The 18,390-nt window shown below is 44.3% G+C and overlaps 1 protein-coding gene across 4 annotated transcripts in view; it reads left to right on the top strand.

The window, feature by feature from the left end:
* Positions 1-13,026, top strand: part of PRPS2 (phosphoribosyl pyrophosphate synthetase 2) — a 28,007-nt gene extending 14,981 nt beyond the window's left edge. For all 4 annotated transcript variants that reach the window (XM_027096586.1, XM_027096585.1, XM_027096587.1 and 1 more), the window contains 4 exons: positions 248-372; positions 7,498-7,671; positions 8,594-8,753; positions 10,426-13,026. In XM_027096586.1, the coding sequence (XP_026952387.1) occupies positions 248-372; positions 7,498-7,671; positions 8,594-8,753; positions 10,426-10,518 (552 nt within the window). In that variant the 3' untranslated portion in view covers positions 10,519-13,026. The remainder of the gene's footprint in view (positions 1-247; positions 373-7,497; positions 7,672-8,593; positions 8,754-10,425) is intronic.
* The last annotated feature ends 5,364 nt before the right edge of the window (positions 13,027-18,390 follow it).

Consider the following 18,390-nt stretch of genomic DNA (forward strand, 5'->3'; position numbering starts at 1 on the left):
CATATATATATATATATATATATATATATATATATATATATATATATATATAAAAAGCTGAATCACTTTGCTGGACACCTGAAAGTAACACAACCTTGTCAGTCAACTATACTTCAATTTAAAAAAAAAAAAGAAAAAGGGGAGTCAGTTGAAAAGGCTTCTTTTGAATAAAAAATTCAAGTTTTATCTCATGAAAGAGATCTTTTTAAAAACCCTGCAATAACGTGACACCCGCTTCTCCCCTTAGGGGTTCTTTGATATCCCCGTGGATAACTTGTACGCGGAGCCCGCGGTCCTGCAGTGGATTCGGGAGAACATCACCGAGTGGAGAAACTGCATCATTGTTTCACCTGACGCCGGGGGCGCCAAAAGGTACTGCACAGGCCCAGGCGGCATGAGGCAGATTTAGATTTGTGTGTTTGCCGACTGCTTTTTCCTTTCCGTATGTGTTAGATAAGGAAGCATGTCTTCAATTACTGAACAGTTTATTTTGCAAATAAGCAAGTAAGTAGCCAACAGGCTTCACCTCCAGAGCAGAGAGCTGTCATCTTTAACATTTCATCATTCATGAAAGAAAAAAAAAATACACACAGACGTTTGGTTTCAGCAAAGAATGTTTTGAGGTTTTTTTTGGTTTTTTTTTTTGGCAGTACGCGGGCCTCTCACTGCTGTGGCCTCTCCCGTTGCGGAGCACAGGCTCCGGACGCGCAGGCTCAGCGGCCATGGCTCACGGGCCCAGCCGCTCCGCGGCATGTGGGCTCTTCCTGGACCGGGGCACGAACCCGTGTCCCCTGCATCAGCAGGCGGACTCTCAACCACTGCGCCACCAGGGAAGCCCTGTTTTGAGTTTTTTAAGTTTTCATTTCTGATTATAAAAGCAATGAGCCTAATTGGAAAATAAGGCTTTTACTTAACAACACGATTGACCAAGCTAGTTCTTCTTACTACAAACATTTAGAAATGGAAGCCAAGATAGAACAATTTTAAAATGCGTGTCCGCAGAGCAGCCGGAAAGAAAGGGAGATGTCTGTGGCCCAGAAATAAAGAAGGCTGACAGCCGTGCTCGGGGTGGCCTGGGGTATGGGTGTCAGATCCAGGAAGAGGCGGGTGGCTTGGGAGAGGCTATAATGCCCTCATGGGGGCCTCCAGACAGAAGGGAGATGGCAGGGAGACCCCTCCCTGCAGCCTGGGGAGGAAAGCCAGTCTTTCCCGATGCTGGGAAAATTGACCCCAGGCCACAGAGCCACGGCCGAGGGAGAATTCCACAAGCCCAGCTGTTCAGTAAGCACTCCCCGCTGAAGACCACCTCATTGTGCCTGACTATCCCAGTTAGGAAGCCGAGGGGGCGCAGCCCACCGAGAGCCAGCGCCTGCAGATAACAGGGCGGCGGGCAGCCAGCCCCGTGGGCTCAACAGGACAGTTACTGGGCTGTAAAAGGAGGATGCTGGACGGAAATTGACATGGCACTAAAAGCATCAGAGCGCAGGTGCACTGAATGGCATAAATAATCGTACTGAGAAGCAAATCCAGAGGGCTTTACAGAGACTCAAGGAATTAAAGAGCAATCAGTACAGACAGTTGAGGATCGGGGTGAAGATGAGGGAACGCTGATGCAGAGTGCTTTACTGTGCTCCGAGACTCAGTGAGTCAGAGTCACCTTGTAGAACTGTGCAGCTGCTCTCTGGCGGGGAGAAGAGCGGAATGAAGTTTTAATGCCCGGGCAGGGGCCTCCGTCAGGGAGGGAGAGGTGAAAGAGAGCTCCGTCCACCAGTCCTGTGAGAAAGCAAGGAAGCTCGTAAGTCTGTGCACGCTAGTAAACCTGCCACGAGAGAGTGGTGACCATCAAGCTTGGGGACAACTTTAAAATGCAAATGCCCATCCCTCATCCCTTCCACGGCCAAGCTAAGGACCTAGAATCGAACTTAAAAGCTCCCCTTCGGGTGCAAGCAACCCAGAGTGTTGTCTGCTTAAGGCAACAGGGGAATGAGAGCAACGTTTTGGAGTAACTTCTCTTGGAGATGCTTGCAGTTACTTAGAAACTTACTGAAGTCACACAGTGGCATCTGCAGGCGAATGCACTGGCCTGCTCGAAGGTTAGAGGTGAGCAAGTGGGTTGCGAGGGAGCATAAGGCGTAACTTGTTTTTAGTAACAGCTTTATTGAGATGTAATTCACATACCTCCAATTCACCCATTCAAAGTGCGCAGGTCAGTGGGTTTTGTGTATTCAGAGTTAGGCATCTGTCACCACTGTCTAATTCCAGAACATTTGCAGTCACTCCCCACTCCCTCTCCCTCCAGCCTGTGACCACCACTAATCTCCATTGTGTCTAGGGAATTGTCTCCCTGGGCGGTTCATATGGATGGATCATAAAATAAGTGGCTTTCGTGTCAGGCATATTTCTTTTTTTGACCAGAACAACTCAGTTTGATAGCTAACAGGCCAAAAGAATAATAGATTCCACAAACTTCTGTGGCCTTGTGTTTTTCCATCCCAACCCTTTTTTTTTTTTTTTTTTGTGGTGGTACGCAGGCCTCTCACTGTTGTGGCCTCTCCCGTTGTGGAGCACAGGCTCTGGACGCTCAGGCTCTGTGGCATGTGGGATCCTCCCAGACCGGGGCACGAACCCGTGTCCCCTGCATCGGCAGGCGGACTCTCAACCACTGCACCACCAGGGAAGCCCCCAACCCTATTTTTTATATATAGGGTGATGTCTCCCATTTCCTTCTTGAGGGACCTCTATTCTTCCCAAAGTCAGAATTATGCTTTTCAAACATATACCCCCCCTTTTTATTTCACACAGATGATGTTATGCTGCACATACTTCTTTGCTGTTTTTTTTTTCAAAGCGTGTTCCGCCTTAGCAACAGTTCCCCAGCTGTGCAGTAGGTCTGCTTTCTTGGTTTTCGCAGCTGGGTGATAGGCCCTTGGGTGCGGATGTAGTGATTCCTTTAACCAGTCTCACGTTCCTCTTTAGTAGGTGCTGTTGTTTATGTTCTTAGGCACATTCCTGCAGCACGACACTCACTTTCACATTTCATATACTTGTACAAGTAGGATGCGTTCTTAGAACTGCTGTTGCCAAGTCCAGGGGCATGAGCTATTTAGGTTTTGATGGACAGGGTCAAAATTTGGTCTTTGAAAGAAGATAGGCTTCGCTGGTGGCGCAGTGGTTGGGAGTCCGCCTGCCAATGCAGGGGACATGGGTTCGAGCCCTGGTCCGGGAGGATCCCACATGCTGTGGAGCAGCTGGGCCCGTGCGCCACAACTGCTGAAGCCCGTGCACCTAGAGCCTGTGCTCTGCAGTAGGAGAGGCCACTGCAATGAGAAGCCTGCGCACCGCGGCGGGGAGTGGCCCCCACTTGCTGCAGCTAGAGAAGGCCCGCGTGCAGCAGTGAAGACCCAGTGCAGCCAAAAATTAAATAAATGAATAAATTAATTAATTTAAAAAATATATGAACTCAAAATTCACATATAAAAAAAAAGAAAGAAGACCATTGGGATTAGCAGATAAAACTACTATATATAAAATAGATAAACAACAAGGATCTGCTGTATAGCAGAGGAAACTATATTCAGTGTCTTGTAATAAACCATAATGGAAAAAAGTCTGAAAAAGAGTATATAAATATATATATATGTATAACTGAATCACTTCGCTGTACACCAGAAGCTAACACAACATTGTAAATCAAGTATACTTCAATTTAAAAAAAAGAAGATAGGGCTTCCCTGGTGGTGCAGTGGTTGAGAGTCCACCTGCCGATGCAGAGGACATGGGTTCGTGCCCCGGTCCGGGAAGATCTCACATGTCGCGGAGCCGCTAGGCCTGTGAGCCGTGGCCGCTGAGCCTGCGCATCCGGAGCCTGTGCTCCGCAACGGGAGACGCCACAACAGTGAGAGGCCTGTGTACCAAAAAAAAAAAAAAAAAAAAGAAGATAGACCAGTTGACATTCCCAAGTATGGATGCCAGTGACTTTGTACACAGGCTTGCTTACACAGCAGATGATCGGACTTCTTTTACTTTACAGATCGGCTGAGTGATACATGGCATCTCCTCCTGTAAATTGCAGTTGCGTGCATAAGGTTGAGCGCTCCTTCTAGCACGTTCATATTTTGTTCTTACCTTTTGCATGTTCTGTCAGCTGGAGGCCTCTTCCTCTGGCTTGTTAGGAGTTCTGTGCAGGCAAGAAATGACATCTTTTCTTCTCGTGTGTAGCAAGTAAGTCCCCAAGTTTTTCACTTCTTCCCTTTTTGTATTTTTCTTCTCTGCAAGACTTTTAAAACATGCTTATGTACTCACATTTATCTCTGTTTCACATTATGGCTTCTGGGTTTATGAAGGATCACCCTTAACATTTTTCTTCTCCCATGATTTCATATGTTTTAAGGGTTGCTTTTTTCCTTTTTAATGTTTTGATTTTTCTTCCATCTGAAATTTGTTTTGGAATAAAGAGTGAATTAAGAATCCAACTCCCCCTGTCCCCAGCTATCTGAATTGTCCCCAGAACTATTCAGTAATCAATTTTTCTCACATTGATTTGAAATACCATCTTTTATTATATACCAGGCTCCCCCATCTACTTGCCAACTCCTGCTCAAAAAATGCAGAGTCAGCTAGCCAGAGGAAATGGCCAGTAGCAAGATGCTGTTTTTGTTCAGATCCCCTTCAGAGTAGTTCCGCTCCGATCACCCCTGCTCCCCCTCTGCCGGGAGAGGCAGGCTTTTTAGGGGCATGCATTTCCGGTTTTTTGTCACCTCCATTCCTCACCAGTTTTTGCTACACATTCTTGTCATCCTCATATCCTGGAGTAAGCTGTTCCCCAACCGACAAAATAGCCTCGCAGGTAACGCATGATACGTACAGTTGACATTATCTGTGGCTTCTTTGTTTGATGCAAGAAGTCGTATTTCACCAAGAAAAATAGATATCTATCTGACAAATTGGAACTTGTTGTCATAGAAAAAACTTTGAGGCTTGATTTGTTCCAGGTACAAGTTAGTATCCCCACAAAACTTAATATCGCCACAAGAGGTCACTTGTGGGTAGAAAAAAATAAACCTTAGGAAACACACCACTGTTGAGATAGTCAGTATTAACGTAAAACTGGTCTGGGAAGTTGGTGAAACTAAATAATTCAGATTTGACTTTTTTCTCTTTTCTTTTAAAGAGAATGTAATAGTGTATCCAGAAGAAATGGAAATCAAACTATGTATTATTTTTGTCCTAGCTTTTTCCACCCAAGATTTCTATATGATACACTGTCTCAGCATCGTATGTTAGGAATAGGTGTTAAGTCTCAGTTATACACCAGGAAAAGAAGAGTTGGAACCTGCGGAGAAATAGGAATGTTCTCGCAACCCAGGGGGCTTTTTGCAGGGATATTTTCCTTTATTCTCTGCTTCTGATGTTACCATTGGGTACCTGCAGTGGCTGGAGCTCCCCCACTCATGTTCCACGCCTGTCCCCAACCCCCAAAACCTGAGCTTCTTTCCCACGCAGGCCTCCGCGCCCCTGCTGGTGTGTTTGTGCACAGGCTTAGGAGAGCGGATCACATGGCAGAACGCAGGTTATGCTTGGACTTGAGTTGCTTCAAACTTCAGCCCCAGTGGTGGCGCTTCCCCACCGCACTGAGATCTTCCTGGTCCTTACAAATAAACAGAATTTTAATGTATACGCACGTACATAAGGTGTTCAAGAGTCTTTCTTGGGAAAACCTGTCTTGCGTTCTGAGAAACTAGCTTTCCTTAATGGGAGTTTAAATGGCTTATCTTTTATGAAATTGGCATATAGATAGTAGTATATGTTTTAGGGCGATTATGGGGCAAAATCTTGGTCAGCATTCAAATTCTATTTAGTTATATATATGCCACAATTTAAAAAAATACTTGTTGAATGTTCTCAGAAACAAGCAGGTGTAACCTGTGGTACACAGTCCCCTTCATGCTGCGCTCTTGGCCCCAGAGAGTGGGTTCCTCTCAGTGCCTTGGCCACACTCGGCTTGATCAGAGCACGCATGGGGCGCCACTCGTGGTTACCAGCTGAGGAGGACGCAGTGAATGGGACCACGACTTAAAAAGCGTCCAGAGGTTGCATCCTCCAGTCGCTGCATACTAAATTAGGGTGTGTGAGTGTGTATGTTTTGGTCCCTCGATAAAAAGTTTTTCAGCTGAATTGCATCAGGAGTGACCCTCATTTCAAAAAGTGAAACGGGAAAATCTTCATGTCACCTTATGTCTATGGTGTTATTTTGCACTGTTTCATCATTGAAGTCTATTCTTCACAGGAAAAATCTGGAATGTTCCAGGCTCACTAGCAAGCCTGGCCTGCCACCTTCTCCTCCTTTTGCCAGTTCAGGCCTTTCAGAGCTGATGACTTTTGAGCATTTGCCCTAGTTGTGCAGAGGCCTGGACTGTGATTACCGTGTCCGGAGGCCTCGTGTCCCGTGAAGCCCGTTGTCCTAAGCGTACAGATTACATGGCTGCGCTCACCCGGACTTTGTCCCCACTGGCTGCTCCCTACACTGAGCAGTTAGTATTTTCTAAATAACTTGCTTTTAGTTGTGCCCCTCACTTTAAAAGGTACCCACAAGGGCTTCCCTGGTGGCACAGTGGTTGAGAGTCCGCCTGCCGATACAGGGGACACGGGTTCGTGCCCCGGTCCGGGAAGATCCCACATGCCGCGGAGCAGCTGGGCCCGTGAGCCATGGCCGATGGGCCTGCGCGTCCGGAGCCTGTGCTCCGCAACGGGAGAGGCCACAGCAGTGAGAGGCCACGTACCGCAAAAAAATAAATAAATAAATAAAGGTACCCATGAACACTAACCTGTTGAGTGTCAGCTGCTTAGCCAGGAGTTTTAGCCCATGGTCAAGGCGCCCTGGCTTTCTTCCCCAGCTGCCACAAATGCAAGGCCACATCCTAGCATGTTTCTCCCCTTGCGTCGCTTAATACATATCCCAGACCAGGCCTGGCTTTGCAAGGGAGGCCTGATTCTTGCATTATCTTGAGTATGGCTGGTCACGACAGTCCTAAAATACAGCTGTGAAGAACACAAGTTTTTTTGTATTGACAGTGTTTGATGTATCTGTCTGTGTCTTTTTTTTTTTGTAATGAATCTAGAGTTTTTTAATATAATTTTGGGAATACGTTTTCAGAATTAGTCTAATTTTTTTCCCTATCTATGTTTTTTAACTTTTAATTTTATATTGGAGTATAGTTGGTTAACAGTGTTGTGTTAGTTTCAGGTATACAGCGAAGTGATTCAGTTATACATATACATGTATCTATTCTTTTTTCAAATTCTTCTCCCATCTAGGTTGTTACAGAATATTGAACAGAGTTCCCTGTGCTATACAGTAGGTCCTTGTTGGCTATCTGTTTTAAATATAGCAGTGTGTACATGTCACTCCCAAACTCCCAATCTATCCTCCCTGCCACCTTCCCCCTGCTAACCATAAGCTTGTTCTCTAAGTCCGTGTCTGTCTGTGTCTTTGAGCAGGGTCACGTCAATCGCAGACAGGTTGAATGTGGAATTTGCCTTGATTCACAAGGAGAGGAAGAAGGCAAATGAAGTGGACCGGATGGTGCTGGTGGGCGATGTGAAGGACCGCGTGGCCATCCTTGTGGATGACATGGCCGACACATGTGGCACCATCTGCCATGCTGCGGACAAGTATGCGTGTGGTTTGGGACCCCTGAGGAGAGTGTCAGGGCGTCTCATTAAGAAAGGAAGAATGTCAGCTGTTAAAAAACTCGGCTCACTTTTCCTAATTATTACTGATAGCTTAGTAGTAGTTTTTCAGACCAAAGTCAATTCTAGGCCTATTTTTTTTTCTCGGTAGGGAAAAAACTGTGGTCCTTTATGGCCTGGTTTTCATTTTCAAGGTTGAACTTTCAGTGTATTTTTAAAGAAGTTCAGGGAAGGTGCTTCTCCTGAAACTGAGCACAGGAGGAAAAAGACAGTCTTTCGGCCTCTTCAGGCCCTCGCTTCCTTGGCTTGCCTTCACTCCAGCCTTCTCAGCGTTGGCTTCCAGGGACTTAGAGCTGGGCTGTTCCGCGTGGGAGCCACCACCCAGCCATGCACGGCTGCAGAACGCGTGGACTGTGGCCCGTCTGACTTGAGATGTGCTGGGAGGGTAGAATGCACAGCCGGTTTCAGAGACAGAACGAAACAAAGAGTGTATAATACCTCAGTTTTGTGTATTGATTGTATGGCAACATGGTGACATTTTGGCTTTACTCTTTTAAACCTGGGCAGTTTTGTTCCCTGGGAGACATTTGACAATATCTGGAGACATTTTTGGTTGTGACAACTGAGGGGACGGGTGTTGCTGTTGGGTAGAGGCCAGGGATGTGCTGCACAGCAAAGAATTATCCGGGCCCAACGTCAAGGCTGATAATCCCTGATTTAAGGGAATGTAAAGTGTTTGGCCAGCACATACCTTAAAAGATCCTGTTTTAGACTGATAAATGTGAGTGAAATTGGTTCCCTGTTTTCCTTTATGGAACACACTATTGCTTTTAAATTCACACTGAGGGGAGAATGCTTCAAGAATATTTGTGTGCACTTAGTTTTTTTCTCTTTTATTTTATAGGCTACTCTCGGCCGGAGCCACCAAAGTTTATGCTATCCTTACCCATGGGATCTTCTCTGGGCCAGCTATTTCCAGAATAAATAATGCCGCCTTTGAGGCTGTTGTTGTGACAAACACTATTCCCCAAGAGGACAAAATGAAACACTGCTCCAAGATTCAGGTACTGGCTACACTGCAGGCAGAGCCAAGCAGGGAGGTAACTCGCATCTTGTGTGTGTGACCACTTGCTAAGCAGATGTCAGTAGAGGTTGTAGCTTCCCGTAATGGGAAGGTATGATACATGTTAGATGTCTGGGAAAGGCTGGGGCCAGCAGAGGTCAAAGTTATAAATAGTAAGTGAATAAAGCCAAAGTAAAGAACATTAAGAAACAGGCTGTGGTAAAGCTAAACAGAGTTACCACATGACCCCCCTGGTCCACCTCTAGGGTTATTCCTCCAAATCTGAAAATGGCTGTTCAAACGAAACCTTATGCACGAACATTCACAGCAGGCCTTATTCACGGTAGCCAAAAGGTGGAAATGACCAAATGTCCACCGACAGTTGAATGGTTAACCCAAGTGTGGCCTCTTCATACGATGAAATATTCCTCAGCCTTAAAAAGGAAGGAGATTTTGATACTTGCAACAACATGGATGAACCTTGAAAGCGGTATGCTAAGTGAAAGAAACCAGTCACAAAAAGACAAATATTGTGTGATACGTAAACTAGATTCCACTTAGCTGAGGGCTCTAGAGTAGTGAGATTCATAGAAAGGGGAAGTAGAGTGGTGGTTACCAGGAGCGGGGTGTTTAATGGTGCAGGGTTTCCGTTTGGGACGATGAAAAAGTTTGGGAAATGGTTACACACCACTGGGAATGTAGTTAATGCCAGTAAGTTCTATACTTAAAAATGGTTAAAATGGCATCTTTTGTGGTACATGTATTTTGCCACAGGTTTTTAAATGGGGAGGAAAACAAGCAGCTTGGCTGTGCCAGGGGTCTCTTAGCTTTACTCCTTCTATCCCTCCTGCCTTGGGAGGCCCCCAGAGAGTTGGCAGTGATCACTTTACACCAGCTGGCCTGAAATAAGTTGAAGGGGTTTGAGTCCTCGTTTTGCCTCTGTGTCTTGGTGAACCTTGGCAAGTCCTTTCATTGCTGGAAGCCTACATGCCCATCATTAGAGCATGAAGGTGGATCAGTGATCTGCTTCGTGATTTCTCATCCATCAGAGAGCAACACAGTTCATTCGGCACCAGGAGATTCATTAGAAAATGGTCAGAATAGCTATGCCTTAGATTTTCATGTCTGATTCTCAGTAGTTGAGAGTCAGCAAATTAAGGCCCCCGGGCCCAATCCAGCCCACCATCTCTTTTTGTAAATAAAGTTTTACTGAAACACAGCCATGCCCATTCATTTATGTATTGTCTATGGCTGTTCTCATGCTGACCCCGGAGTTAGATGATTACAGCTGTGCTGTCAGACGTTACAGTTTCTGTGTTTTCAGAAACCAAGAGAGAGAAAAACCTTCCACATGATGATTGAGTAAAATTAATTTTAAAACAACAAACACTGAAAGTAAAGGATGTCTCTGGTTAACAGCGGCCCTGAAAAGCCTTTGAAGTATCTGCACTGAAAAATCTCACTTCCAGGATCCCGTACAGGATTGTAATTTGAAGACAGACCCAAAACTGTCAGTCCTCTCAGAAGAAATGGCTGTGGGGAGGTTCGATAGTAGCACATCTTATGTGCTGGAGAAAGCGTTTCTAGGCTTTCTGGCTTCTAAGTTTCCAATTAAACATCACTGAGATGTCCCACTTTCTTCTCCTCTTTTCTGTCTTTTCATTGGTGTTTAGGTTATTGACATTTCGATGATCCTGGCCGAGGCGATTCGAAGGACCCACAACGGTGAATCTGTGTCTTACCTGTTCAGCCACGTCCCACTGTAAATCCAGGATGTGAGGTGTGGAAGCAAGCCTACTCTGGCTTCTGACTTGCGTGCATTTGTCTGATTATTAGCTTTAGGACTAAGTAGTTATATTAATGCAAAAGCATCAGATCTTTGTATACTCCGAGGGCCACTGGTTTTCCCCCTCTTAAAGCTCCCGACCATTTATTTTCAGTTTGGTGGGGAGGGCAGTGGTTATTTGATCTTTAAGTGAACAGTCTTAAATGAGAAATGTTTCTGTTATCGTGATTTGTTCTGATAGGTGACCTTTTTTTCCTTTGTTCTGTCAGTGCTTTGAGGCCACAACTTTCAAGTTTATAATTCCATTGTGGAAGTTCACAGTTTATGTATTTCAGGGTTACCAAAGGTCAGCTCAGATTAAAGCCTCTGTGTAAATATAAAATGATAATGCCTGTGGACATTTGGGTGAAACCCTGTAGAGAATTAGCCTTTTGCTTCTAAGTCAACCTTAGAGAATTTTTAATACCCTGAATTTTGAGTATTTGTTTTAGTGATCAGGTTTCCAAGAAACCATTTTGGTTATTATGCTTAATTTGGACCAAATTTTATGTAGCTGAAGATGGCCACTGACACGTTTAATTTTGGTAAACATTAGACATATCAGAGGCAATGTAGCTCAGTATTTTTTTATTGCCACTTCTAAAAATCGTAACTGTCACTTATCTGAAATACCTTGTTCTAAAATTCCAAAATTATGCTCAGCAATAGAGCTGACAGAGAAACTGTTTTGAGGTAGTCTGCAAGTACACTGTCACATTCATGCTGTGTCCATCCCAGATGCACCTCATGTCCTGCCATCTTGTTTTTTTTAATGTCCTGTTTTTAGCTCTAGCTTTTACTTTGCCTTTTTTCCAAGAGTTTCATGTTGTGGATTTCCGTCACAACAAAGACTTCTTCGCTAAGTCCCCTCACATTTACTAGTCTGATCTCTGTTTTGCTTTTAACATGAGAAAAAGATGAATTGTTTGTGGGTGTCTCCAAATACATATTTAAATATTATTTCCTTAGTGTTGATCTCATGGTCTTTTGCCTTTTGTACTCACAAGTATCAAGCCTTCTAGGCAACAGATTATTGTAACTAAAGCAGTTACCTGAAAAGTGTGGGTGAGAAAGGCCTAGAAAAAAAAGGACAAATAAGGAAACATTAGTTGCTCCATGAAGTTAATGTTCAAATGGTGGCCCAGGAGTGATGGTGGAGGGGAGATAGCTTTATCCACAGGTGGCTTTTGACGGCTGCTGAGTGAGGCGCGCCCATCTCCGGTGGCAGGCGGCAAGCATCAACTCTGAATTTTCCTAAGTGCACGTTGGTGGACAACCAACTGAGCGCTTCCACCCCCAAAGAAGAAAATGTGCCTGCACAGACAAAGCCCAGGAATAATAAATAACAATCTCCTTCTGCTGAATCTCAAAACTTGGAGAGAAGAAAGTCTCTGATCTAAATTCTGTGGGTGGAAAAATGAAATCTGTTTAAGTTGTTGACAAACCTGAATAACAGTCTTTAAGGTTTCAGACTTCAGTACAGCAGAGGGTGAATCAAAGTTTAAAAGTATCATCTTAGTCATCGCAGAGACTAGCATTTTGCTGTACCTTAAGAGGGCTTTTGAGAAAAAATCCTAGTGTAGCCTGGTTAAGGTCAGCTATTCAATACGATGGACGTTATCTAGACAAGAGTTGATTTGAGATATGTGAAGAGCCTATTTAGATGTATGTAATTTTTATTTTGGACAAATGAGTGATATCTGTATTTCTTGAAATTTCTATGCATAGAGAAATGAAAATGTAGTTATGAACGCACGCAGGTAGACAGCTTCGCATCCCAGTGTGGACATGATGACAATGACTAAAACCAGTTGATTTAAAGGTAGTCATTTCATCTAAGATTTAAGAGTCTAACACATAGAGCTAGTTTTAAAATAATGATCTTCAGATAAAGAGATAAAAATCGGTATTGTCATTCTCTGAATTAAGAACTGATTGTTTCTATGGTTATTTATCTCCACTTTTGTATTTTAAAGTACTTCTGGTACATCTGTCAACTAAATAGACTAGAGGTAGCCCTGCACGGCGGCAATGTAGCCCTTAACTATTTGATGGTCCAGTTCAAAAAAGATGATGAAGACAGCCTTGAGAGCAGCGTAATCCCAGAACTTGTGCATCCCTTGCTGCTTATGCGGAAACATTTCAGTGAAACCACCAAATATATTGCTCCTGTCTGACTCTGCTGCATGGCAGTTGACTTGGCGTACATCTAACCAAAAAGGGGAGCCAGAGAAATATGAATATACCAAAGTTGCTCAGTTTCCAACTTAAGTTACATTAACCAACTTAAAGAGGTTCGTAGTATAACTTTCCTTTGGTAGATATGATGTCAAATAGATTGAGGAACTACGTCATTTGCAGTGCTTGTATTGGTTTAGAATAGGATTCGAAGATCTTCCAACACTGTACTAAAAACATTTCAATAAAATCATGCTCCTTCTTTCTTTCATACTTTGTATCATCATTGTGGAGTAATATGTTTTGATGGAGTGATGTGTTCTGATGGGTACCTTGAAGTGTTTGCCGCATCATGGCTGTAGCCCAGCATATAAAGTTACAGAAAAGCCAGAAGTTCACTGAAGTCAGCTCTTCTCCGTTTTGAAGGTGTTTCCGAAGAACCGATGAGCATTCTCCTTGCCCCACAGCATAATATCTGGGCCACGTAAGAATGCTAGATGTTTCCTATAAAATTGAAGATTGCACTGTGTGTTTATACATCAGAGTAGTCGTGTTCAATACCCATAGGTTAGAATGGACCAAACTTAAATGTAGGCCCCATAGAAGTTTTTCACATGCTTTGATTTCAGAAGCACCAGGAACTGTCACCTATTCTGTGATGCTTTAAGTTACTCTCGTGGAGACGAGGTAAAAAAAATTCTTTTTGGCCACACCCTGCGTGTAGCATGTGGGATCTTAGTTCCCCGACCAGGGATCACACCCGCGCCCCCTGCAGTGGAAGTGCAGGGTCTTAACCACTGGACTGCCAGGGAAGTCCTGGACAAAGTAAACTTCTAATTATGGTTCTCCCAGGAAAGCTCAGCTTTAAAGTGTGGGTAATGCTGAGAGTGACAACAGTTTGTCTTAAAAAGTCCCAGTGAAATATAAAGAACTAAAACCAAGTCCACTGGAGAAGATCACAGTTTTAAGACAAAACAGGATAAAATGTAATAGAAGGGAGGAAGAAAATGGAGAGATGGAAACACCAAAATCACGTCACCAGCGTTACAGTTTCACCTCATTAATCCTGTCACACACACCTCCTCGGAAGTGTTTGATTTCATATGGCAGGTCCTATCCAACCCACCAGCTGACCTAGTGGCTGGACAGGCTAAGCGTCCAAGGGGAAGATGCAACACTAAGAGGTTCAGAGGGTCGAATGAGGCTGGGGAGGTGAGAAAGGGCTTTGTGAAGGGACTGCTGTTACCGATGGTACTTCACGGCAGAATTTTCCAGAACCACTGGCTGTACTCCAGCATGGACTGAAGCAGGACAGCACAGGGTGTCTGGTACTTACTATGTTAGAGTGAGGATAGCCAATGAAGATGGAACTCGGGCTGAAACGTACTGCCTTATCCTTTGTGTACATTGCATGCAGAAGTTGACAGAGTCGCTCCTTTTCACTGCAGATCTTCACCTAATTGGTTTATCTCCTGCACCCCGGGAACACAGCCCTCCACCTTTTCCCTTGCTTTCCAAGTCCACATTCTGGATTGGTTTGATCTACTGTCACCTCTGAGCTCTTGTTTTCTCTCCTGAAAGAGCGTGATGCTCAGAAACAGACTCCACCACTTACTAGAGTTAAGACAACGACAACAACAAAACCTCTTTGGGCTAGTTGCTTACCCCCCCTGTGCCTCAGTTTCCTTGTATGTGAAATGGGGTAATAGTACCTCTCTCAGAGGATGTGATGAGTAAATGAGATGATATCTGTAAAGAGCTTAGAACCGATTGTTGTGTACATTAACCTCAGTTTTTAGAACAGGCATCTTATTTCTTCCCTTTGAAAGAATCTAAGTATGAAGAAGCAAGATTTTCGTGCACTTTTAGATGCTAATCCATGTGCCTCTGAGCTAGTCACAAACACGATCCACCCACGCAGGGGTACATTGTCCTGGCACGTGACCGTCTCCACCAAGGGTAGCATTTGGTGATGACAAATGGTTGCATGTTGAAGACACTTTGCTGGGCTGTAGAAATGACAGGAATGGATGACGTGTGGTAATGGAGATGGTGACCAATTGAGGCTGTTTACAGCAACCTGATTCCATTCACTATCCCAACATTAAAAAAAAGCAGTGCCCAATATAAACAGCAGTTTTCACTGTTCTAACGGCTAAGTCCTGTGGTCAGAAGAAAACCCAGCTGAACTCATTCTGCAAGAGCAATAGAAAGAGACTGGCAAAGCAAAAAATGTAATGCAGTGTGGAAAGTGCCCAAAATTGGGACTGTGGCGATCTAGGGTCTGGTTCCTGATATGCTGCCAGCAAGCTGTGTGACCTGGGGGAAATGTCTATACCACTCTGAGTCTGAGCATCTTTGTGAAAAAGAGGGGGTAGATGATTGCTAAAGTCCCCAGCAGTTTTAACAGGCCATGACCTCTATGCTAGATATAGTTGGACTACTACTAACTGAAGGCTGTGGTCCTAATGTGGCAAAGATGGTTCCTTCTCCATCAGGTGAACAACTTGTTTGGGCTTGCAGGGGACTTTCTCAGTGCTACCTCTGGAAGTCTTGCATCCCAGGAAAGCCTGCAGTCCTGGGCACGCCAGGGTGCTCGGTCACTCTAATTCTCTTTCTTCTAATGTGGATAGTTCTGGATCCCCAGCGCCACCTTGGCTAAGGAACCTCACAAGTGTGGCTCTGATCTTGTGCCAGTTGCAACACAAAGGAAGCTATATGACAAGCCCAACAATGTGCCAACGAGCTGTGGCGTCACAGTTTTAAAAAAATCCATCGTCAATTAACTGTAGAAGCTGAAGGCCGTAGTCACAGATAAAAGAGGAAAATGGGGGGACACCTTTAGGAAACGCATTCAAGACCTGGCTTGACTGCCAGTCCTTGAGCAGAGCTGCCTTTAAAGCCATAAGTGGACTTTAGAGACCCCGGGGAACAGTCCAGGCAGAAGGCAGAGTGCCCTAAATATTTGCTGATGGACGTCACCCTTCTGTGCTTTGAGGGACTCTTACGTCTGTGAGTACTTGACCTTCTGTGTCTGAGGATGCATGATTCTCTGATTTTCCCTATGCAGAGAGTGTTAAATCTACTATCTTCTTGCCTCGAAGCTAAGACTGAACATGAGTTACAGAAAAATTGTGAGGACCTAGACCGAACTTGTGTCACTTTGTCAAATCATCAGAGGAATTGTTTGGAGGCACATTTTAGTGTGTTTGCTATAGAATGAACTCAGGAAGTGCCACTGACAGTATTCTCGTCTAAAGAACCAAGGAAGGACCCGAAATTTCCTGAAGCCTCAATATCCTGTTTTTAGGACCAGGGCTGCAGAGCAGCCTCCTAGAGTATTGAAAGGGACAGACCCCTCTCGTCAGTAACTGTGCGTTCATTTCCCCACTGACGGCTTTCATAGCCTTCAAAGAGCAACACTTCAATGAAGACACAATTCATGAACAGTGTCCTATGAATAAAAGGGCTCCCCTGGTGCCGCAGTGGTTAAGAATCCGCCTGCCAATGCAGGGGACACAAGTTCGAGCCCTGGTCCGGGAAGGTCCCACATGCCGTGGAGCAGCTAAGCCCGTGTGCCACATCTACTGAGCCTGCGCTCTAGATCCTGCGAGCCACAGCTACTGAGCCCATGTGCCACAACTACTGAAGCCCACGTGCCTAGAGCCCGTGCTCCGCAACAAGAGAAGTCACCACAATGAGAAGCCCACGTACTGTGGCGGAGTGGCCTACGCTCGACGCAACTAAAGAAAGCCTACATGCAGCAACGAAGACCCAACGCAGCCAAAAATAAATAAATAAATTTTTAAAAGATTAAAAAAAATAAAAGAGCACATGGAGGAACCCCAGCTGGCAGAAGAAGGCTGGTTTTTGATGAGTCAGTAATTTCTTACTGACTTGCACTGGTGCAACCGTAAATGCAGTCTTGAGCCTTGTCATTTGGAGGTGTTTTGTTTTATGTGTGCAAGTTATAGGAACTATAATTCATCTGAGAAATACCTCTTGCTCCCCTGCCTTTTGACTCTTATGAACATTTTGGTTCAGACAGATGTCAAATGGAAGATTTGTATCTGTAGTCTTCTGGGCTGCCTTGATGATTTCTTCCACAGGCAAAGTGAAGGAGGGGGTCTCACACTCACTCACCCATTCGTTCCTGATGGAGCAGTTACTAGCAGACCGTTGTGTTAGGATGGGGCTCTGAGGTAAATACCAGATAAATACGTGACCAAGGCTTACATGTATTAAGCCACTAGAGTTTACACGGACTGTTTTATACACAAGCATGTGATGTAGGCAACATGGGAGGATGATCGCCCTGCCCTTGCAGACATGATCATTCATTCGGAGCAAGGGCAACAGTGCGGGGTTTTTGTTGTTTTGTTTTTTGGGAGTTTTTAAAGTATTTTTGTTGGTGTATTTCTCTTTCGGTATTGCAAAAAAAAAAAAACCTACAGTCAGCATCATTGATGTCAAGTCTACCAAGACAGTCACACTCAGCATTAAAATGTAAATAGAACAAAGGAGCGCTTGTTTAAAAGGTGCATGACTACATCTATTCCAGCTTAAAAGCCTGTTTAAGATACTCTATTGATTTCATAGCCATTTCTGGTGTGCTTCTGCTGTTAATCATTTTTTTCCTATGATTATTAGCTTCTTAAGTTTATTACATATTTTCCTCAGAGCCAATTTTATCTTCAGTAAACGTTTCAAAGTCCCTGACGGAAGCAGTTCAGAATGGGCTTGGGGGAGGGAAGCTGGATGAAGGAAGGGGCGGTAGCTTTCCCCTGGGGTCAGACACCTCCCCTCAGGGAGGGGAATTGCACATATTTATTTATTATTTATTAAAAATTTTTATTGGATTATAGTTGATTTACAATGTTGTGTTAGTTTCAGGTGTACAGCAAAGTGACTCAGTTATACAAATACATAGATCCACTCTTTTTGATTCTTTTCCCATATAGGCCATTACAGAGTACTGAGAAGAGTTCCCTGTGCTATACATTAGGTCCTTATTATTTTATATGTAATAGTGTGTATATCAGGATAATTTATTTCAGGGTTTCTCAAGCTCAGCACTATTGGCATTTTGCACTAGATAATTCTTCGTCATGGGGCCAAGACACACACATTTGTGACAACCCAAAAAATGTCTCCAGATACTGCCAAATATTCCCTGGGGGCAAAAATCGCCCCCGGTTGAGAACCACTGATTTATTTTAACCAGGATCTTCTTCCTTAATCCTCTTCCTGACGTTCAGGTCAGAATTCCAGAGGAGATCCATCCTGGCCCCTGGCCCCTGGTCCACTCTCAAGTAGAAAAGCATTTTAGAACGAAGTGCATAAGACAATGGCAATAAGTCACTTTAAAAACGTAAACACCAGTGTTTGCTACGACATGAAATTTTACACCAAAATAATTGCATTATCCTTTTGATGCAGGGCTTCAAACACCGATCCCTACGTCTGCCATGAATTGGGGTGAGATCCCTACTGCACAGCTGGGGAACCGTTGCTAAGGCGGAACACGCTTTTTAAAAAACACAGCAAAGAAGTATGTGCAGCATATTATCATCTGTGTGAAATAAAAAGGGGGATATATGTTTGAAAAGCATAATTCTGACTTTGGGAAGAATAG

This window comes from Aethalodelphis obliquidens, unplaced genomic scaffold, assembly GCF_003676395.1.
Source record: "Aethalodelphis obliquidens isolate GAN/ISIS:26980383/991018 unplaced genomic scaffold, ASM367639v1 scaffold104, whole genome shotgun sequence".
Classification (NCBI taxonomy): Eukaryota; Metazoa; Chordata; class Mammalia; order Artiodactyla; family Delphinidae; genus Aethalodelphis; species Aethalodelphis obliquidens.